The sequence below is a fragment of the Salmo trutta genome, chromosome 25, assembly GCF_901001165.1.
Source record: "Salmo trutta chromosome 25, fSalTru1.1, whole genome shotgun sequence".
NCBI classification, from domain to species: domain Eukaryota; kingdom Metazoa; phylum Chordata; class Actinopteri; order Salmoniformes; family Salmonidae; genus Salmo; species Salmo trutta.
The window spans coordinates 12430532-12454643 of record NC_042981.1 but is presented as its reverse complement, the minus strand read 5'-3'; the positions used below and the strand labels follow the sequence as shown (position 1 = coordinate 12454643).

General features: G+C 42.0%; 1 protein-coding gene across 2 annotated transcripts in view; it reads right to left on the bottom strand.

The window, feature by feature from the left end:
- Positions 1 to 24112, bottom strand: part of LOC115162033 (stAR-related lipid transfer protein 9-like) — a 49026-nt gene extending 24914 nt beyond the window's left edge. For both annotated transcript variants that reach the window (XM_029712950.1, XM_029712951.1), the window contains exons 1-3: positions 23705 to 24112; positions 15932 to 16001; positions 11104 to 11220 (exon numbers count right to left, since the gene is read on the bottom strand). In XM_029712950.1, the coding sequence (XP_029568810.1) occupies positions 11104 to 11220; positions 15932 to 16001; positions 23705 to 23751 (234 nt within the window). In that variant the 5' untranslated portion in view covers positions 23752 to 24112. The remainder of the gene's footprint in view (positions 1 to 11103; positions 11221 to 15931; positions 16002 to 23704) is intronic.

The following is a 24112-nucleotide window of genomic DNA, read 5'->3' as shown; positions in this document are numbered from 1 at the left end:
TTCCACATACTTTGGGCATGAAGTGTATATTTGAAATACAGTATTTAAATACACAGTACAAAACCCCATGCAAAATGGATAGAACTGCTGGAAATTAGCTTCCGGACCAGAGTCCAGAATACAAATATACATTGAGTGTAGAAGACATTAAGGACACCTGCTCTTACCATGACATAGACTGACCAGGTGAATCCAGGTGAAAACTATGATCCCTTATTGATGTCACTTGTTAAATCCACTTCAATCAGTGTAGATGAAGGGGAGGAGACAGGTTGAAGAAGGATTTTTAAGCCTTGAGACAATTGAGACATGGATTGTGTATGTTTTTTAACCTTTATTTAACTGGGCAAGTCAGTTAAGAACAAATTCTTATTTACAATGACGGCCTACTCTGGCCAAACCCAGACGACTCTGGGCCAATTGTGCAGCGCCCTATAGGACTCCCAATCACAGCCGGATGTGATACAGCCTGGAGTCGAACCAAGTACTATAGTGACACCTCTTGCACTGAGATGCAGGGCCTTAGACTGCTGTGCCACTTAGGAGTCCCTGTGTTCCAGTCAGAGGGTGAATGGGCAAGACAAAATATTTAAGTGTCTTTGAACAGGGTATGATTGTAGGTACCAGGCGCACTTGTTTGTGTGAAGAACTCCAACGCTGCTGCGTTTTTCACTCTCAACAGTTTCCCGTGTGTATCAAGAATGGTCCACCACCCAAAGGACATCCAGCCAACTTGACACAACTGTGGGAAGCATTGGAGTCAACATGGGCCAACATCCCTGCGGAACGCTTTTGACACCTTGTAGAGTCCATGCCCGACGAATTTAGGTTGTTCTGAGGTCAAAATGTTTGGGTTACTCAGTGTATATAATGGTGTGTATAGACAGTATGGACAGTATATGAATAGAAAAGGTGTGTATAGCAGTAGTGATATAGGATGAGTCATGACTAGAATACAGTATATACAGTGCATTCAGATATTATTCTGACCCCTTGACTTTTTCCACGTTGTGTTACATTACAGCCCTATTCAAAAATGGATTAAATAGATTTTTTCCCTCATCAATTGTAATGTTCGTTGTTAGAAGGAGAAGTGGACCAAAGCACAGCGTGGTAAGTGCTCATGATTCTTTATTATCACAACACACTCAAACAAAATAACAAAAGGCGAAAAAACGAAAACGTACAGTTCTGTCAGGCAACAGAGGCTAAACAGAAAACAACCTCCCACAAACACAGGAAGAAAACAGGCTGTCTAAGTATGATTCCCAATCAGAGACAACGATAGACAGCTGCCTCTGATTGGGAATCACACTCGGCCCAAAAACAAAGAAACAGAAAACATAGACTTTCCCACCCGAGTCACACCCTGACCTAACCAAACATAGAGAATAATAAGGATATCTACGGTCAGGGCGTGACAGTACCCCACTCCCCAAAGGTGCGGACTCCAGCCGCAAACCTGAACCTATAGGGGAGGGTCCGGGTGGGCATCTCCTCTTGGTGGAGGCTCCGGTGCAGGACGCAGATCCCCCTTCACTTGGGGCTCCCCCCACTTTCGTGGAACCAGACCGTAGATCGTCGCCGGAGGCTCCGGACCCTGGATCGTCGCCAGAGGAACCGGACCGTAGATCGTCGCCGGAGGCTCCGGACCGGGGATCGTCGCTGCAGGCTCCACGCCATGGATCGTCGCTGGAGGCTTCGTGCCATGGATTGTCGCTGGAGGCTCCGGGCCATGGATTATCACTGGAGGCTTCGTGCCATGGATCATCACTGGAGGCTCTGGGCCATGGATCATCACTGGATGCTTCATACGTGGAGCCGGAACAGGTCTCACCGGACTGAGGAGATGCACTGGAGGCTGGGTGCATGGAGCAGGCACAGGGCGTACCAGGCTGGAGAGACACATTGGAGACCGGGTGCGCGGAGCTGGCACAGGATATACTGGGCCGTGGAGGAGCACTGGAGGTCTGGAGCGTAGGGCTGGCACAACCAGTCCTGGCTGGATGCTCACTTTAGCCCGGCAAGTGCGGGGCGCTGGCACAGGACTAACTGGGCTGTGAAGGTGCACTGGCGACACAGGAGCACTGAGCCGGCACAATCCGTCCTGGCTGAATGCCCACTCTAGCACGGCAAATGCGGGGAGCCGGCAACGAGCGCACCGGGCTATGAATGCGCACTGGAGATACAGTGCGCATCACCGCATAACACTGTGCCTGGCTGGTCACACGCTCCCCACGGTAAGCACGGGGAGGTGGCTCAGGTCTCAACCCTGACTTGCCAATCTCCCCGTGTGCCCCCCCCCCCCCCAAAAAAAAAAAAACATTTTTGGGGCTGCCAAACAGGCTTCCGTTGTTGCCGTGCTAGTTCCTCGTAGCGTCACCGTTCCTCCTTTGCTGCCTCTATCTCCTCCCTTGGACGGCGATATTCCCCAACCCGCGTCCAGGGCCCTTTGCCGTCCAGGATCTCCTCCCATGTCCAACTATCCTGGCCACGCTGCTTGGTCTGTTTTTGGTGGGAGGTTCTGTAATGTTCGTTGTTAGAAGGAGAAGTGGACCAAAGCACAGCGTGGTAAGTGCTCATGATTCTTTATTATCACAACACACTCAAACAAAATAACAAAAGGCGAAAAAAACGAAAACGTACAGTTCTGTCAGGCAACAGAGGCTAACCAGAAAACAACCTCCCACAAACACAGGAAGAAAACAGGATGTCTAAGTATGATTCCCAATCAGAGACAACGATAGACAGCTGCCTCTGATTGAGAACCACACTCCGCCCAAAAACAAAGAAACAGAAAACATAGATTTTCCCACCCGAGTCACACCCTGACCTAACCAAACATAGAGAATAATAAGGATCTCTATGGTCAGGGTGTGACATCAATCTACACACAATTCCCCATAATGACAAAGCAAAAAGAGTTTTTGTATTATTTTATTAGCAAATCTATAAAAAATGCACTGTTAACTGTGGGACCTTAAATAGACAGGGGTGTGCCTTTCCAAATCATGTCCAATCCATTGAATTGACCACAGGTGGACTCCAATCAAGTTCTAGAAACATTTCATGGATTATCAATGGAAACAAGATAGACCTGAGCTCAATTTGCAAACATTTCTTAAAATCTGTTTTCGATTTGTCATTATGGGGTGGTATTGTGTGTAGATTGATGAGGGAAAAAAATGATTTCATCAATTTAATAATAAGGCTGTAACGTATTTATTTTTTGAAAAAGTCAAAGGGTCTATATACTTTTCGAATGCACTGACTGTATATATAAAGTAGGTAAAACAGAACGTAAACATTATTAAAGTGACCAGTGTTCAATGTCTATATACTTAGGGCAGCAGTCTCTAAGGTGCAGGGTAGAGTACCGGGTGGTATGACAGCTAGTGACAGGGAGTTAGGTTCAGGGCAGCATACTGAGCGAAGGCCAGCTAGTGTTGACTGTTTAACAGTCTGATGGCCTGGAGATAGAAGCTGTTTTTCAGTCTCTGGGTCCCATCTTTGATGCACCTGTACTGTCTCCGCCTTCTAGATGGAAGAAAGGTGAACAGGCAGTGGCTCGGGTGGCTGAGGTCCTTGATAATCTTATTGGCCTTCCTGTGACACTGGGTGCTGTAGATGTCCTGGAGGGCAGTGTTCCCCCGATGGTGCGTTGGGCTGACTGGAATATCCTCTGGAGAGCACTGTGGTTGCGAGCGGTTGCCGTACCAGACGGTGATACAGCCAGACAGGATGCTCTCAATGATGCATCTGTACAAGTTGGTGAGGGTCTTAGTGGCCAAGACAAATATCTTCCTATAATCGACACTCCTACTCTGAGTACAGGCCTAGGACTCTCTCCAACAGGACAGCTGCATTGAAACTGTCAGTCTGTTTCAGTCCCACATCTTTCCAACTAGATTACCCACACACAATCCCACATCTTTCCAACTAGATTACCCACACACAATCCCACATCTTTCCAACTAGATTACCCACACACAATCCCACATCTTTCCAACTAGGTTACACACACACAATCCCACATCTTTCCAACTAGATTACCCACACACAATCCCACATCTTTCCAACTAGGTTACACACACAATCCCACATCTTTCCAACTAGATTACCCACACACAATCCCACATCTTTCCAACTAGATTACCCACACACAATCCCACATCTTTCCAACTAGGTTACACACACACACAATCCCACATCTTTTCAACTAGATTACCCACACACAATCCCACATCTTTCCAACTAGATTACCCACACACAATCCCACATCTTTCCAACTAGGTTACACACACAATCCCACATCTTTCCAACTAGATCACACACACAATCCCACATCTTTCCAACTAGATTACCCACACACAATCCCACATCTTTCCAACTAGATTACACACACAATCCCACATCTTTCCAACTAGGTTACACACACACACAATCCCACATCTTTTCAACTAGATTACCCACACACAATCCCACATCTTTCCAACTAGATCACACACACAATCCCACATCTTTCCAACTAGATTACCCACACACAATCCCACATCTTTCCAACTAGATTACACACACAATCCCACATCTTTCCAACTAGGTTACACACACACACAATCCCACATCTTTCCAACTAGATTACCCACACACAATCCCACATCTTTCCAACTAGATTACACACACACAATCCCACATCTTTCCAACTAGGTTACACACACACAACACACACAAAAATCGCAGCGGGATCCTGAGCAGATTCAGTATTAGAGGAAAACATACATACAGCATGTCATGAGATGTATAGATATGTATATCTTAACTTTCTGAGATATGAGTGAGAGAAAAAGGGAGGGAGGGAGGGAGGGAGGGGGGAGGGAGGGAGGAGACACAGAGCTACATAGATATACAGGCTTCTGAACATTATTCATGCCTGCCTACACATGGGAGGGAGGGAGAGAGAGAATTTGAAAATCTTAAAAAAATATATATACAAAATCAAGGCTATGTACAGACTCAGTAAGCATAGCCTTGCTATTGAGAAAAGTCACCGTAGGCAGACCGGGCTCTCAAGAGAAGACAGGCTATGTGCACACTGCCCACAAAATGAGGTGGAAACTGAGCTGCACTTCCTAACCTCCTGCCAAATGTATGACCATATTAGAGAAACATATTTCCCTCAGATTACACAGATCCACAAAGAATTCAAAAACAAACCCAATTTTGATAAACTCCCATATCTACTGGGTGAAATACCACAGTGTGCCATCACAGCAGCAAGATATGTGACCTGTTGCCACAAGAAAAGGGCAATCAGTGAAGAACAAACACCATTTTGTACTATTTGCACATAATATGACATTATATGTCATATGTCTTGATTCTTTTGGAACTTCTGTGAGTGTAATGTTTACTGTTGAATTGTTTATTTCACTTTTGTTTATTATCTACTTCACTTGCGTTAGCAATGTTAACATATGTTTCCCATGCCAATAAAGCCATTCAATTTCAGAGGTGGAGGAGGGGAATGAGCAGGGGTCGACAGAACCGCTGCAGCCCCCCATTTCTCATCTGCCAAACTCACAGCCGCTCCAATAAGTCATTTTTCACAGTTAGATTTCAGCCCAAAGACGTCAATGGACAGGATCTGAATCTGGAGCACAATGCTGGGTTTTGTTACAGAATGACATCAGCCTGAAGCTTAGGGTGTTCTCTCTCTCTCTCTCTCTCTCTCTCTCTCTCTCTCTCTCTCTCTCTCTCTCTCTCTCTCTCTCACTCTCCCTCTCTCCCTCCCTTCACCATGGGTCTCAGATTGACTCAGTCCCACAGGACTCCACAGGAAGTGAAGCCAGGATACCCTGGATGCACAACACTACACTACAGCACAAAACTACACTACAGCACAACACTACACTACAGCACAACACTACACTACAGCACAAAACTACACTACAGCACAAAACTACACTACAGCACAAAACTACACTACAGCACAACACTACACTACAGCACAACACTACAGCACAACACTACACTACAGCACAACACTACACTACAGCACAACACTACAGCACAAAACTACACTACAGCACAAAACTACACTACAGCACAAACGACTGTAGAAAGGATGAACAGGTCTATTACATGAAAGGTACTGATAAAGAAATAATTCCATCTGCGTGTGAAATTCTTGGGAAAGTATAAACTGCTAAGGCAATAAAGGTTTGTGAAAGTGCACAAACAACACAGACTATCTGTTATCTGGCGTCTAGACCATTCCATAGTGTTAGGCTTAAGTCACCTAAAACACAGACTATCTGTTATCTGGCGTCTAGACCATTCCATAGTGTTAGGCTTAAGTCACCTAAAACACAGACTATCTGTTATCTGGCGTCTAGACCATTCCATAGTGTTAGGCTTAAGTCACCTAAAACACAGACTATCTGTTATCTGGCGTCTAGACCATTCCATAGTGTTAGGCTTAAGTCACCTAAAACACAGACTATCTGTTATCTGGCGTCTAGACCATTCCATAGTGTTAGGCTTAAGTCACCTAAAACACAGACTATCTGTTATCTGGCGTCTAGACCATTCCATAGTGTTAGGCTTAAGTCACCTAAAACACAGACTATCTGTTATCTGGCGTCTAGACCATTCCATAGTGTTAGGCTTAAGTCACCTAAAACACAGACTATCTGTTATCTGGCGTCTAGACCATTCCATAGTGTTAGGCTTAAGTCACCTAAAACACAGACTATCTGTTATCTGGCGTCTAGACCATTCCATAGTGTTAGGCTTAAGTCACCTAAAACACAGACTATCTGTTATCTGGCGTCTAGACCATTCCATAGTGTTAGGCTTAAGTCACCTAAAACACAGACTATCTGTTATCTGGCGTCTAGACCATTCCATAGTGTTAGGCTTAAGTCACCTAAAACACAGACTATCTGTTATCTGGCGTCTAGACCATTCCATAGTGTTAGGCTTAAGTCACCTAAAACACAGACTATCTGTTATCTGGCGTCTAGACCATTCCATAGTGTTAGGCTTAAGTCACCTAAAACACAGACTATCTGTTATCTGGCGTCTAGACCATTCCATAGTGTTAGGCTTAAGTCACCTAAAACACAGACTATCTGTTATCTGGCGTCTAGACCATTCCATAGTGTTAGGCTTAAGTCACCTAAAACACAGACTATCTGTTATCTGGCGTCTAGACCATTCCATAGTGTTAGGCTTAAGTCACCTAAAACACAGACTATCTGTTATCTGGCGTCTAGACCATTCCATAGTGTTAGGCTTAAGTCACCTAAAACACAGACTATCTGTTATCTGGCGTCTAGACCATTCCATAGTGTTAGGCTTAAGTCACCTAAAACACAGACTATCTGTTATCTGGCGTCTAGACCATTCCATAGTGTTAGGCTTAAGTCACCTAAAACACAGACTATCTGTTATCTGGCGTCTAGACCATTCCATAGTGTTAGGCTTAAGTCACCTAAAACAAGCAGCTTATTTGTCAACATACAGCAATGTAAATATATTATACATTGTTCGGGACAGACGCTAGAGAGAAGGGTAGACCTAGCAACTATTTGTGACGTGTGACTGATAAATGTCGGCTCTGGTGCCACTGACAGTGTCAGGGACACAAGCCTCAGAGGTCAGCCTGTGATCCAGTGACCGTGCTCCACAGAATTAAAGAGAAAACACATCCCCATGTTTGCCCTCCTCCTCGCCCACCACGAGTCACCAGAGGAATGTAGTGGTGGGGCCGCCCCGACAACTCAGATGGAGAGAATGGGTCGTTAGAGAAAATAGAGGGAGAGAGAGGAAAGAGAGTGACAGTGAGAGCGATAGAGGGTGGCAGGGAATTTAAATTGAATTTAATAGAGAGAGACAGAGACAGCGAGAGAGAGAGAGAGAGAGAAAGAAAGAGAGACAGACAGACAGACAGACAGACAGACAGACAGACAGACAGACAGACAGACAGACAGACAGACAGACAGACAGACAGACAGACAGACAGACAGACAGACAGACAGAGAGAGAGAGAGAGAGAGAGAGAGAGAGAGAGAGAGAGAGAGAGAGAGAGTGGGGAGACACAGATCCACAAAGAATTAGAAAACAAACCCAATTTTGATAAACTCCCATATCTACTGGGTGAAATACCACAGTGTGCCATCACAGCAGCAAGATTTGTGACCTGTTGCCACAAGAAAAGGGCAACCAGTGAAGAACAAACACCATTATAAATACAACCCATATTTATGTTTATTTATTTTCCCTTTTGTACTTTAACTATTTGCACATCGTTACAACATTGTATATATACATAATGTGACATTTGAAATATCATTATTATTTTGGAACTTCTGTGAGTGTAATGTTTACTGTTAAGTTCACTTGCTTTGGCAATGTTAACATATGTTTCCCATGACAATAAAGCCCATTGAATTGAATTGAGAAGCAGAAAGTCTTCACAGTCTCCACAGACAAAGACCAGAACAACACAGTGGGACATCTAGACCAGGCCAGGGTGGGCGAAGGCTTCCTTCCCCATGTTGGTACACTGCTTGCATAGCTTGTCCTTGATGAAATGTTGGTTTGTAATTAAATCAGCCGGGAATCAGAGCTACAAGACAATGCAGCATTCATCAAGTTTGAGTTCTATAAATGGAACTCTAACTAACATGACACAATGTTGCAGTACATTTTCCTGCCGTGGAGCGATAAGAGAAACGATGTCCACTAGTCTGTGTTCTGAGGAGCGATAAGAGAAACGATGTCCACTAGTCTGTGTTCTGAGGAGCGATAAGAGAAACGATGTCCACTAGTCTGTGTTCTGAGGAGCGATAAGAGAAACGATGTCCACTAGTCCGTGTTCTGAGGAGCGATAAGAGAAACGATGTCCACTAGTCTGTGTTCTGAGGAGCGATAAGAGAAACGATGTCCACTAGTCTGTGTTCTGAGGAGCGATAAGAGAAACGACGTCCACTAGTCTGTGTTCTGAGGAGCGATAAGAGAAACGATGTCCACTAGTCCGTGTTCTGAGGAGCGATAAGAGAAACGATGTCCACTAGTCCGTGTTCTGAGGAGCGATAAGATAAACGATGTCCACTAGTCCGTGTTCTGAGGAGCGATAAGAGAAACGATGTCCACTAGTCCGTGTTCTGAGGAGCGATAAGAGAAACGATGTCCACTAGTCCGTGTTCTGAGGAGCGATAAGAGAAACGATGTCCACTAGTCTGTGTTCTGAGGAGCGATAAGAGAAACGATGTCCACTAGTCTGTGTTCTGAGGAGCGATAAGAGAAACGATGTCCACTAGTCTGTGTTCTGAGGAGCGATAAGAGAAACGATGTCCACTAGTCTGTGTTCTGAGGAGCGATAAGAGAAACGATGTCCACTAGTCTGTGTTCTGAGGAGCGATAAGAGAAACGATGTCCACTAGTCTGTGTTCTGAGGAGCGATAAGAGAAACGATGTCCACTAGTCTGTGTTCTGAGGAGCGATAAGAGAAACGATGTCCACTAGTCCGTGTTCTGAGGAGCGATAAGAGAAACGATGTCCACTAGTCTGTGTTCTGAGGAGCGATAAGAGAAACGATGTCCACTAGTCCGTGTTCTGAGGAGCGATAAGATAAACGATGTCCACTAGTCTGTGTTCTGAGGAGCGATAAGAGAAACGATGTCCACTAGTCTGTGTTCTGAGGAGCGATAATAGAAACGACGTCCACTATTCTGTGTTCTGAGGAGCGATAAGAGAAACGACGTCCACTAGTCTGTGTTCTGAGGAGCGATAAGAGAAACGATGTCCACTAGTCTGTGTTCTGAGGAGCGATAAGAGAAACGACGTCCACTAGTCTGTGTTCTGAGGAGCGATAAGAGAAACGACGTCCACTAGTCTGTGTTCTGAGGAGCGATAAGAGAAACGACGTCCACTAGTCTGTGTTCTGAGGAGCGATAAGAGAAACGATGTCCACTAGTCTGTGTTCTGAGGAGCGATAAGAGAAACGATGTCCACTAGTCCGTGTTCTGAGGAGCGATAAGAGAAACGATGTCCACTAGTCTGTGTTCTGAGGAGCGATAAGAGAAACGATGTCCACTAGTCTGTGTTCTGAAGAGCGATAAGAGAAACGATGTCCACTAGTCTGTGTTCTGAGGAGCGATAAGAGAAACGATGTCCACTAGTCTGTGTTCTGAGGAGCGATAAGAGAAACGACGTCCACTAGTCTGTGTTCTGAGGAGCGATAAGAGAAACGATGTCCACTAGTCCGTGTTCTGAGGAGCGATAAGAGAAACGATGTCCACTAGTCTGTGTTCTGAGGAGCGATAAGAGAAACGATGTCCACTAGTCCGTGTTCTGAGGAGCGATAAGATAAACGATGTCCACTAGTCTGTGTTCTGAGGAGCGATAAGAGAAACGATGTCCACTAGTCCGTGTTCTGAGGAGCGATAAGAGAAACGACGTCCACTAGTCTGTGTTCTGAGGAGCGATAAGAGAAACGATGTCCACTAGTCTGTGTTCTGAGGAGCGATAAGAGAAACGATGTCCACTAGTCCGTGTTCTGAGGAGCGATAAGAGAAACGACGTCCACTAGTCTGTGTTCTGAGGAGCGATAAGAGAAACGATGTCCACTAGTCTGTGTTCTGAGGAGCGATAAGAGAAACGATGTCCACTAGTCCGTGTTCTGAGGAGCGATAAGAGAAACGACAGGACAGTGTTAATTCCCCTGGGCTCTTCCTTCATGTTCATTAGGCACCAAAGGAAATAAAATAGGGAGTGACTACCTGGATTTGTACAAAAAGAAACCCACATTTTTGTTTTCGTTTGCATTCCCTATTGAACATGGCCCAGTGGTTGTGATTGCACACCTTACCCAACATCCCCAGGCTGCCTGACACGCACATGACTGGTGCTGCCTTCACGCAGAAGGCACAAAACATGACACTAAAACACCTAACTAAACAATTGTAGCCGATGTGGAATCTCTAGCGGTGCGGGGGTTTGAAGTGTTGGTATACAGAACGGCCCAGGTTTGGCAGGACCTACTCTATTAGACAAACACAGAACTACAGTCGAAGTTCAGGTCTCAGGACTCCTTACCTCTTCCTGTGAGGCGTAGTGTGATTCCTCTGGGGCAACAGACCAGTAGCAGTAGTCAAAACCAAACTCCAGCACCTTCTCCCTGGATTCCCCAGGGCCGTCCTGACGTCCATCCAGCTGTGGAGAGAAAGACAGAGAGAGGAGAGATGGACAGACAGTTAGACAAGGGCACAGACAGACAGACATACAGACAGGGACTTGGGAGTTTAAAACTCCAGAAGTACACATTATACTTTGTCCATTACTGTAGGTTTCTACTAGAGACAAGTACAGACAGTGTGTTACAACAGGTTACTACTAGAGACAAGTACAGACAGTGTGTTACAACAGGTTACTACTAGAGACAAGTACAGACAGTGTGTTACAACAGGTTACTACTAGAGACAAGTACAGACAGTGTGTTACAATAGGTTACTACTAGAGACAAGTACAGACAGTGTGTTACAATAGGTTACTACTAGAGACAAGTACAGACAGTGTGTTACAATAGGTTACTACTAGAGACAAGTACAGACAGTGTGTTACAATAGGTTACTACTAGAGACAAGTACAGACAGTGTGTTACAATAGGTTACTACTAGAGACAAGTACAGACAGTGTGTTACAACAGGTTACTACTAGAGACAAGTACAGACAGTGTGTTACAATAGGTTACTACTAGAGACAAGTACAGACAGTGTGTTACAATAGGTTACTACTAGAGACAAGTACAGACAGTGTGTTACAACAGGTTACTATTGTACTATTATAGACAACCACTAGGTTCAGCACTTTATCAGCTATCAGGACTGCCTGCCCTGGTGTTGACTAAGAGCCAAGGAGAGGGAACTGTAGGAGAGCAAGCATCTACATGCCCGTGCAGATCTGACAACATTAGTTTACAGCCACTGAGCATCATTTCACAAACAGACCTTTGCTTTCATATTGTGCAAGAGACCTATTCCTTACTAACAGTGGACTTCCTATGTATTTTCAGCATGACTAAGGTCTACCCTGTACCTTAACCTGGAGATATAATTTTGTTCATGTATGTACACAGCTGAAGTACATCCTTCAATCTTTCCAAATACAATCTCAGTTTAAAGGGATCAGATAGAGCAGGGCAATCGCTAATCTTAATCACATAATGAGTAGTTATTTGAGATGCAAGATTGTAGGTCATGTGATTCTGCACAGTCTGACTGTAATCTAGTCAATCTTATTAAACACATACTTTTTCTAACAGCAGCGTTAGGCCACACTAAGGTATCCATTCCTCACAGCCGATGGACAGCAGTTACCCCCTGCTTCCTCACAGCCGATGGACAGCAGTTAACCCCTGCTTCCTCACAACCAATGGACAGCAGTTAACCCCTGCTTCCTCACAACCAATGGACAGCAGTTACCCCCTGCTTCCTCACAACCAATGGACAGCAGTTAACCCCTGCTTCCTCACAACCAATGGACAGCAGTTACCCCCTGCTTCCTCACAACCGATGGACAGCAATTAACCCCTGCTTCCTCACAGCCGATGGACAGCATTTAACCCCTGCTTCCTCACAACCAATGGACAGCAGTTACCCCCTGCTTCCTCACAGCCGATGGACAGCAGTTAACCCCTGCTTCCTCACAGCCAATGGACCGCAGTTAACCCCTGATTCCTCACAGCCAATGGACTGCAGTTAACCCTTGCTAATCCAAACTGTCCGACTTTCCTAAAATAATTATTCCCATGGAACCCTGCTCCAGGCATCGATGGCCACCGAGTTCTGATCCTGCTCTCTACAGTCGTAGCCAAAAGTTTTGAGAATGACACAAATATAAATTTTCACAACGTCTGCTGCCTTAGTTTGTATGATAGCAATTTGCATATACTCCAGAATGTTATGAAGAGTGACCAGATGAATTGCAATTAATTGCAAAGTCCCTCTTTGCCATGCAAATGAACTGAATCCCCCAAAAACATTTTCACTGCATTTCAGCCCTGCCACAAAAGGACCAGATGACATCATGTCAGTGATTCTCTCGTTAACACAGGTGTGAATGTTGATGAGGACAAGGCTGGAGATCACTCTGTCATGCTGATTGAGTTCGAATAACAGACTGGAAGCTTCAAAAGGAGGGTGGTGCTTGGAATCATTGTTCTTCCTCTGTCAATCATGGTTACCTGCAAGGAAACACGTGCCGTCATCATTACTTTGCACAAAAAGGGCTTCACAGGCAAGTAAGATTTCAGTAAGATAAGATTTCTCCTAATCAACCATTTATCGGATCATCAAGAACTTCAAGGAAAGTGGTTCAATTGTTGTGAAGAAGGCTTCAGGGCGCCCAAGAAAGTCCAGCAAGCGCCAGGACCATCTCCTAAAGTTGATTCAGCTGCGGGATTGGGGCACCACCAGTACAGCGCTTGCTCAGGAATGGCAGCAGGCAGGTGTGAGTGCATCTGCACGGACAGTGAGGCGAAGACTTTTGGAGGATGGCCTGGTGTCAAGAAGGGCAGCAAAGAAGCCACTTTTCTCCAGGAAAACATCAGGGACAGACTGATATTCTGCAAAAGGTACAGGGATTGGACTGCTGAGGACTGGGGTAAAGTCATTTTCTCTGATGAATCCCCCTTCCGATTGTTTGGAGCATCCAGAAAAAAGCTTGTCCAGAGAAGACAAGGTGAGCGCTACCATCAGTCCTGTGTCATGCCAACAGTAAAGCATCCTGAGACCATTCATGTGTGGGGTTGCTTCTCAGCCAAGGGAGTGGGCTCACTCACAATTTTGCCTAAGAACACAGCCATGAATAAAGAATGGTACCAACACATCCTCTGAGAGCAACTTCTCCCAACCATCCAGGAACAGTTTGGTGACGAACAATGGCTTTTCCAGCATGATGGAGCACCTTGCCATAAGGCAAAAGTGATAACTAAGTGGCTCAGGGAACAAAACATCGATATTTTGGATCCATGGCCAGGAAACTCTCCAGACCTTAATCCCATTGAGAACTTGTGGTCAATCCTCAAGAGGTGGGTGGACAAACAAAAACCCACAAATTCTGACAAACTCCAAGCATTGATTATGCAAGAATGGGCTGCCATCAGTCAGGATGTGGCCCAGAAGTTAATTGACAGCATGCCAGGGTGGATTGCAGAGTTCTTGAAAAAGAAGGGTCAACACTGCAAATATTGACTCTTTGCATCAACTTCATGTAATTGTTAATAAAAGCCTGTGACACTTATGAAATGCTTGTAATTATACTTCAGCATTCCATAGTAACATCTGTCAAAAATATCTAAAGACACAGCAAACTTTGTGGAAATTAATATTTGTGTAATTCTCAAAACGTTTGGCTACGACTGTATAGGACACCATATGTGGCTCGTCTTCGCTACATTGTTTCTAAAAGCACGTCCTCTCCCTTTCTTCTAACCTGTAACGCCCTGGCCATAGAGAGGGGTTTTTTGTTCTTTATTTTGGTTAGGCCAGGGTGTTACATTGGGTGGGCGTTCTATGTTCCTTTTTCTATGTTTTTGTATTTCTTTGTTTTGGGCCATGTGTGGCTCCCAATCAGGCACAGCTGAAGCTCGTTGTTGCTGATTGGGAGTCACACATAAGGAGCATGTTTTTCCTTTGGGTTTTGTGGGTAATTGTTTCTGTCTAGTGTTTCTGTCTAGTGTTTTCTGTCTTGTGTAGAGTTAATCCTGACAGGACTGTTTTGCTGTCGTCTTTTGTTTATTTTTGTAGTGTTCTCTTTTCATTAAAACTCTGAAGATGAACACATCCTCCGCTGCACCTTGGTCTCTCTCTCACGACAGCCCTTACATAACCTCAGCCTTAAACATCTCCAGCCCTGAGCAACAGTTGAAAGCTTAACAAATAGAGTGAAAAAATCTAAGTCACTGAGAGAAAAATAATAAAATGGGTTCCTGTTTATTACTGCAGTGTATTGTGGGCCGGTGTGTCTGTGGTTAAGTCGACACCGAGCTGTCTTGTCACGCACGCTTAGAAAAAAAGGTGCTATGTAGAACCATACAAGAACCATTTGAAGAACCATTTTTGGTTCCAGGTAGAACTCTTTTGGTTCCAGGAAGAACAATTTTGTGTTCTATGTAGAACGGACAGCAGTTAACTCCTGAACCCAAAATAGTTCTACCTGGAACCAAAAAGGGTTCTACCTGGAACTCAAAATTGTTCTACCTGGAACCAAAAAGGGTTCTACCTGGAACTCAAAATTGTTCTACCTGGAACCAAAAGGGGTTCTTCAAATGGTTCCTGTATGGTTCTAGATAGCAAGGGTGCAGACACTCAGTCAGACATCTTACAGAGCATGTTTTTAACCAAGTTTTTTCTCTGAACTTTATGGGACTTTAGAGTTCACACAACTTGTCATGGGCCATGTGTGTGTGTTGTTGGAATGTGTGTTGTTGGAATGTGTGTCTGTGTTGTTGGAATGTATGTTGTTGGAATGTGTGTGTGTTGTTGGAATGTGTGTTGTTGGAATGTGTGTGTGTTGTTGGAGTGTGTGTGTGTGTTAGAATGTGTGTGTGTTGTTAGAATGTGTGTGTGTTCTTGGAATGTGTGTGTGTCTAAGCAGTGGTGTCAGTGTGTCACGAAGGTCCCTCCCTCTAGTATAGTGTCTCAGAGTTTGTGTGAGGCTCTGCACACTCATAATAAACAACAGAGGAATCAGACAGGAAGTGGCCAGTAAAAGACACCCTCTAGATGCCCCCTTCTACTCCCTCCTCACAGAGACCTGCTGCCCCCCACCTGTCCTTAACACGTATAACACGTATAACACCTGACGAGGTGATGACAATAGCACCTGTACAGTTAAACGTATATCTGTGTAATAATATACTCACCTTGGTATTCTTTATCCTCACCAACTTGTCCTCTACCTGGACAGCTATCCTCCCTCCAGCCATGCTTTCCCTGTGAAAGAGAGGAGACATTGTTGTACTTTAGTTTAACACAAAAGCATTCATTTTGTCCCATGTGGCTCAGTTGGTAGAGCATGGCCCTTGCAACGGCAAGGTTATGGGTTTGATTCCCATGGGGGACCAGTACAAAAAAAAAAAAAAATGTATGCTCTGGGACGAACTCAGTATACTCTAAAATGACTAAAACCAAATCGAAACTGCAGAAATTATAATGGACCTACATTCATTGAGTTTCTTCACTGTGTCCAGCTCACTAATAATCAATAAAGCTAGACAGTCAGGGAGCAATGAAAATTCCTGTTAGGTATGCGTAACTGGCTATAAGGGAGTCAGGCGCAGGAGAGCAGGATTTGGGTAGCAAACGGAGCCTTTTATTTAGGCGAACAAAACACACGGAACAAAGAACAGTAAACACAATACGGGTTGACATAACCCAGCGCAACCAGTCTAACGTGCGCATACACGAAACAATAAACAATTTCACACACAGACATGGGGGGTACAGAGGGTTAAATACACAACAAGTAATGAGGGAAATGTAAACCAGGTGTGTGGGAAAACAAGACAAAACAAATGGAAAATGAAAAGTGGATCGGCGATGGCTAAAAGACCGGTGACGTCGACCGCCGAACGCCGCCTGAACAAGGAGAGGAACCAACTTCGGCGGAAGTCGTGACAATTCCAAAAACGATAGATAGCAAATTTTAACAGCGAAGAAATATAACCAATTTTAAGTGCAGCAGTCAGACCTCGTTGAAGACCCAATGCGGCCCACGGGCAAAATGAATTTGACACCCCCGCCTTAAACCATGTCGGTCTTTTATCAGTGCTGATTTAGCCAAATGTCACCCAGCTAGACAAATAGAATACAACCTTTTGAGACCTATCATTATTAGATTCATGGCTGTTAGAGAGACCTATCATTATTAGATTCATGGCTGTTACAGAGACCTATCATTATTAGATTCATGGCTGTTACAGAGACCTATCATTATTAGATTCATGGCTGTTACAGAGACCTATCATTATTAGATTCATGGCTGTTACAGAGACCTATCATTATTAGATTCATGGCTGTTACAGAGACCTATCATTATTAGATTCATGGCTGTTACAGAGACCTATCATTATTAGATTCATGGCTGTTAGAGAGACCTATCATTATTAGATTCATGGCTGTTACAGAGACCTATCATTATTAGATTCATGGCTGTTACAGAGACCTATCATTATTAGATTCATGGCTGTTACAGAGACCTATCATTATTAGATTCATGGCTGTTAGAGAGACCTATCATTATTAGATTCATGGCTGTTACAGAGACCTATCATTATTAGATTCATGGCTGTTACAGAGACCTATCATTATTAGATTAATGGCTGTTACAGAGACCTATCATTATTAGATTCATGGCTGTTACAGAGACCTATCATTATTAGATTCATGGCTGTTACAGAGACCTATCATTATTAGATTCATGGCTGTTACAGAGACCTATCATTATTAGATTCATGGCTGTTACAGAGACCTATCATTATTAGATTCATGGCTGTTACAGAGACCTATCATTATTAGATTCATGGCTGTTACAGAGAGTAGAGCTGAATGAATTTTAAACTCCTTGAGCGATAATGGGGGATTGCTGCAGTAGTACTAATAACTTCTCTGTCCTTGGTCTTAGTGTGTGTGTGTGTGTGTGTGTGTGTGTGTGTGTGTGTGTGTGTGTGTGTGTGTGTGTGTGTGTGTGTGTGTGTGTGTGTGTGTGTGTGTGCGCATGTGTCCCTGCGTTTGTCTGTTTGTACGTGAGGTAGATATCAGACCAGGGGCTATGTTGTAAGTTGTAATAAGCACATGCTCCATCACGTGGGAATAATTTTGCCAACCCAGGCATCGGCCCAAAGGCCCAACGGCCCAACCCTAAACCACAACAACCTCAGAGAGACGCCTTTTAACGGGAGCTCAACCAGCATGAGAGGAAGAAGGAGGAAGGAGATGGAAAATAAAACGAGACCTCTACTGTTTTGAAGCAAACTGAAATACAAATAGGCCTATTTCTGTAATGGTTTAACACAGCGTAGAACATGTAATAGCTAGTGCTGTCCGCTCTCTTTCAGTCTCTCTCTCCAGCTCTCTGCTCTCTCTCCCTCTCTCCCCTTCCCTCTAACTCTCCCTCTCTCCCCTTCCCTCTCTCTCTCCTGCTCTCTCTCTCCCCCTCTCCCCTTCCCTCTCTCTCTCCCTCTCCCTTCCCTCTCTCTAACTCTGCCTCTCTCCCCTTCCCTCTCTCTCTCCCTCTCCCTTCCCTCTCTCTAACTCTGCCTCTCTCCCCTTCCCTCTCTCTCTCTCCCTCTCTCCCCTTCCGTCTCTCTCTCCCTCTCCCTCTCTCAATTCAATTCAATTCAATTCAATTTGCTTTATTGGCATGACTTAACAATGTACATATTGCCAAAGCTTATTTTGGATATTTACAATATGAAAAAAATTTGAATCAAAATTGTCAACGGGACAACAGTAACAACAATAACCAAGGGTCAAAATAACCATGCAATGAACAATAACAATAAGCATACAGTAGAGGACATGTGCAGGTTGATTGGTCGGTCAGACACTGTCCCTCATCTTATGGCAGGCAGCAATGTAGAGCGCTGCCAACCCACAGCTCTCTGCGTCCTCCCCCAACAGGACGGGGAGCCTACTCTCATCAAACCTTGAATAAGGGTTTCAAATTTGGGGAAATGACACTCTAAATGTTTTATATTTTTCACATGTTGTCAGGAAATGCAGCTCTGTCTCAGGTTCTGCTGTTGTGCAGTGGTTGCACAGCCTTTCCTCTACAGGGAGCCAGGTTTTCCTGTGTCTACCCTTCTCAATAGCAAGGCTGTGCTCACTGAGCCTGTACTTTCTCTCTCTCTCTCTCTCTCCCCTTCCCTCTCTCTCTCCCTTTCTCTCCCTCTCTCCCCTTCCCTCTCTCTCTAACTCTCCCTCTCTCCCCTTCCCTCTCTCTCTCCCTCTCTCTCTAACTCTCCCTCCCAATCAATCTCCCTCTCTCCCTTCCCTCTCTCTCTAACTCTCAGAAGGCTTTACAACATACTGTAGCCGGCTTTCAGTAGACAAAGGATAGATGACGTAGTGGCCCGGTTGGTCCTTTGAGAAACGTGACAGCTTGGGTCTTTCTGTTATCTCGGTGTCAGTGTAAAGCCGGAATGATGGCATGACACAAAACACTGAACCATTAACATATGAACACACATACTGTACAACACCCTACACACACACACACACACACCAACAGCAACTCAAAAAGACAAGTAGGAAGCATGTATTTGCATGACAGTGAATGTTAGCAATAAAGTCCCCTCTTGTGATGCAAAGCGCAAGGAAATGATTTATAACAACCAATTATGTTCAGGCACATCGAAGAACATGCCTTACAGCTAGACCTATTTTACAATAGCATATAGCTAGACCTATATTACTATACCATATAGCTAGACTTTATTACTATACCATATAGCTAGACTTTATTACTATACCAATACTATACCATATAGCTAGACCTATAATACTATACTATATAGCTAGACCAATATACCATATAGCTAGACTTTATTACTATACCATATGGCTAGACCTATAATACTATACTATATAGCTAGACCAATATGACTATACCATATAGCTAGACCTATATTACTGTACAGCTAGACCTATATTACTATACCGTATAGCTAGATCTATATGACTATACTATATACATTTTTTACATTTTAGTCATTTAGCAGACACTCTTATCCAGAGCGACTTACAGTAGTGAATGCATTACAATTTCATTCATTTTTATTTTTTTTCCTGTGCTGGCTCCCCGTGGGAATCGAACCCACAACCCTGGTGTTGCAAACACCATGCTCTACCAACTGAGCTACAGGGGAAGGCTAGAGCTATATTACTATACTATATAGCTAGACCTACATTACTATACCATATAGCTAGCCCTATACTATACAACTATACCTATATTACAATACTTTATAGCTAGATCTATATGACTATACTATATAGCTAGAGCTATATTACTACACCATATAGCTAGACCTATATTACTATACCGTATAGCTAGATCTATATGACTATACTATATAGCTAGAGCTATATTACTATACTATATAGCTAGACCTATATGTTATTACTATACCATATAGCTAGACCTATATTACTATACTATATAGCTAGACTTTATTACTATACCATATAGCTAGACCTATATTACTATACTATATAGCTAGACTTTATTACTATACCATACATATTACTATACAATATAGCTAGACCTATATTACTATACCAAATAGCTAGACCTATATTACTATTCTGTATAGCTTGACCTATATTACTATACCATATAGCTAGACCTATATTACTATACCATATAGCTAGACCTATATTACTATACCATATAGCTAGACCTATATTACTATACCATATAGCTAGACCTATATTACTATACCATATAGCTAGACCTATAATACTATACCATATAGCTAGACCTATATTACTATACCATATAGCTAGACCTATATTACTATACCATATAGCTAGACCTATATTACTATACTATATAGCTAGACCTATATTACTATACCATATAGCTAGACATATATTACTATACTGTACAGCTAGACTCTATTACTATACAATATAGCTAGACCTATATTACTATACCATATAGCTAGACCTATATTACTATACTATATAGCTAGACCTATATTACTATACCATATAGCTAGACCTATATTACTATACCATATAGCTAGACCTATATTACTATACTATATAGCTAGACCTATATTACTATACAATATAGCTAGACCTATATTACTATTCTGTATAGCTTGACCTATATTACTATACCATATAGCTAGACCTATATTACTATTCTGTATAGCTTGACCTATATTACTATACCATATAGCTAGACTTTATTACTATACCATACATATTACTATACCATATAGCTAGACCTATTTTACTACACCGTATAGCTAGACCTATATTACTATACCATATAGCTAGACCTATAATACTATACCATATAGCTAGACCTATATTACTATACCATACATATTACTATACCATATAGCTAGACCTATATTACTATACCATATAGCTAGACCTATAATACTATACCATATAGCTAGACCTATATTACTATACCATACATATTACTATACCATATAGCTAGACCTATATTACTATACCATATAGCTAGACCTACAATACTATACCATATAGCTAGACCTATTTTACTATACCATATAGCTAGACCTATATTACTATACCGTATAGCTAGACCTATATTACTATACCATATATATTACTATACCATATAGCTAGACCTATATTACTATACCATACATATTACTATACCATATATATTACTATACCATATAGCTAGACCTATATTACTATACCATATAGCTAGACCTATATTGCTATACCATGTAGCTAGACCTATATTACTATACCATATATATTACTATACCATATAGCTAGACCTATATTACTATACCATATATATTACTATACCATATAGCTAGACCTATATTACTATACCATATATATTACTATACCATATAGCTAGACCTATATTACTATACCATATATTACTATACCATATAGCTAGACCTATATTACTATACCATATAGCTAGACCTATATTGCTATACCATGTAGCTAGACCTATATTACTATACCATATATATTACTATACCATATAGCTAGACCTATATTACTATACCATATAGCTAGACCTACATTACTCTACCATATAGCTAGACCTATAATACTATACCATATAGCTTGACCTATATTACTATACCATATAGCTAGACCTATATTACTATTCTGTATAGCTTGACCTATATTACTATACCATATAGCTAGACTTTATTACTACACCATACATATTACTATACCATATAGCTAGACCTATTTTACTACACCGTATAGCTAGACCTATATTACTATACCATATAGCTAGACCTATAATACTATACCATATAGCTAGACCTATATTACTATACCATACATATTACTATACCATATAGCTAGACCTATATTACTATACCATATAGCTAGACCTATAATACTATACCATATAGCTAGACCTATTTTACTATACCATATAGCTAGACCTATATTACTATACCGTATAGCTAGACCTATATTACATTACCATATATATTACTATACCATATAGCTAGACCTATATTACTATACCATACATATTACTATACCATATATATTACTATACCATATAGCTAGACCTATATTACTATACCATATAGCTAGACCTATATTGCTATACCATGTAGCTAGACCTATATTACTATACCATATATATTACTATACCATATAGCTAGACCTATATTACTATACCATATATATTACTATACCATATAGCTAGACCTATATTACTATACCATATATTACTATACCATATAGCTAGACCTATATTACTATACCATATAGCTAGACCTATATTGCTATACCATGTAGCTAGACCTATATTACTATACCATATATATTACTATACCATATAGCTAGACCTATATTACTATACCATATAGCTAGACCTACATTACTCTACCATATAGCTAGACCTATAATACTATACCATATAGCTAGACCTATATATTACTATACCATATAGCTAGACCTATATTACTATACCATATAGCTAGACCTACATTACTCTACCATATAGCTAGACCTATATTACTATACCATATAGCTAGACCTATATATTACTATACCATATAGCTAGACCTATATTACTATACAATATAGCTAGACCTATATTACTATACCATATAGCTAGACCTATAATACTATACCATATAGCTAGACCTATATTACTGTACCATATAGCTAGACCTATATTACTATACCATATAGCTAGACCTATAATACTATACCATATAGCTAGACCTATATTACTGTACCATATAGCTAGACCTATATTACTATACCATATTGCTAGACCTATAATACTATACCATATAGCTAGACCTATATTACTATACCATATAGCTAGACCTATATTACTATACCATATAGCTAGACCTATATTACTATACCATATAGCTAGACCTACATTACTCTACCATATAGCTAGACCTATAATACTATACCATATAGCTAGACCTATAATACTATACCATATAGCTAGACCTATAATACTATACCATATAGCTAGACCTATATTACTGTACCATATAGCTAGACCTATATTACTATACCATATAGCTAGACCTATAATACTATACCATATAGCTAGACCTATATTACTGTACCATATAGCTAGACCTATATTACTATACCATATAGCTAGACCTATATTACTATACCATATAGCTAGACCTATATTACTATACCATATAGCTAGACCTATAATACTATACCATATAGCTAGACCTATATTACTATACCATATAGCTAGACCTATATTACTATACCATATAGCTAGACCTATAATACTATACCATATAGCTAGACCTATAATACTATACCATATAGCTAGACCTATATTACTATACCATATAGCTAGACCTATATTACTATACCATATAGCTAGACCTATATTACTATACCATATAGCTAGACCTATATTACTATACCGTATAGCTAGATTTACCAACCTTGCGTTGATAGGGCGAACTCGAATCGCGACTTTCACGTTTGCCATAGTTCCTTACTTGGTAAAGGTAATTCGTCAGGATTTAAAACCTCCACAGTTAAAACATTCACCCGATGAAACGGGGAAATATGTCTTAATCGCCGGCCATTCAAGCCATTTCTCCCGGTAAAGAGCCCGCTTCTTCTCGACGCTCAACGGACCGTTGGACAACACTGAACAAAACTGCCTGCTGGACTGGGGTCACTACAAATAGACCTGAGTGAGGCGGAGCAGAGGATGCTTGCCTTGCCATTAGAATACATGTTGGGGCATCTGAGTTTTCGTAAATGGTTGCAATCGCTCATGAAAATGTGTTCATGCCATAGTTCATGCAAATACAGTTGGCCTACAGAGACATACAGTTTGACAA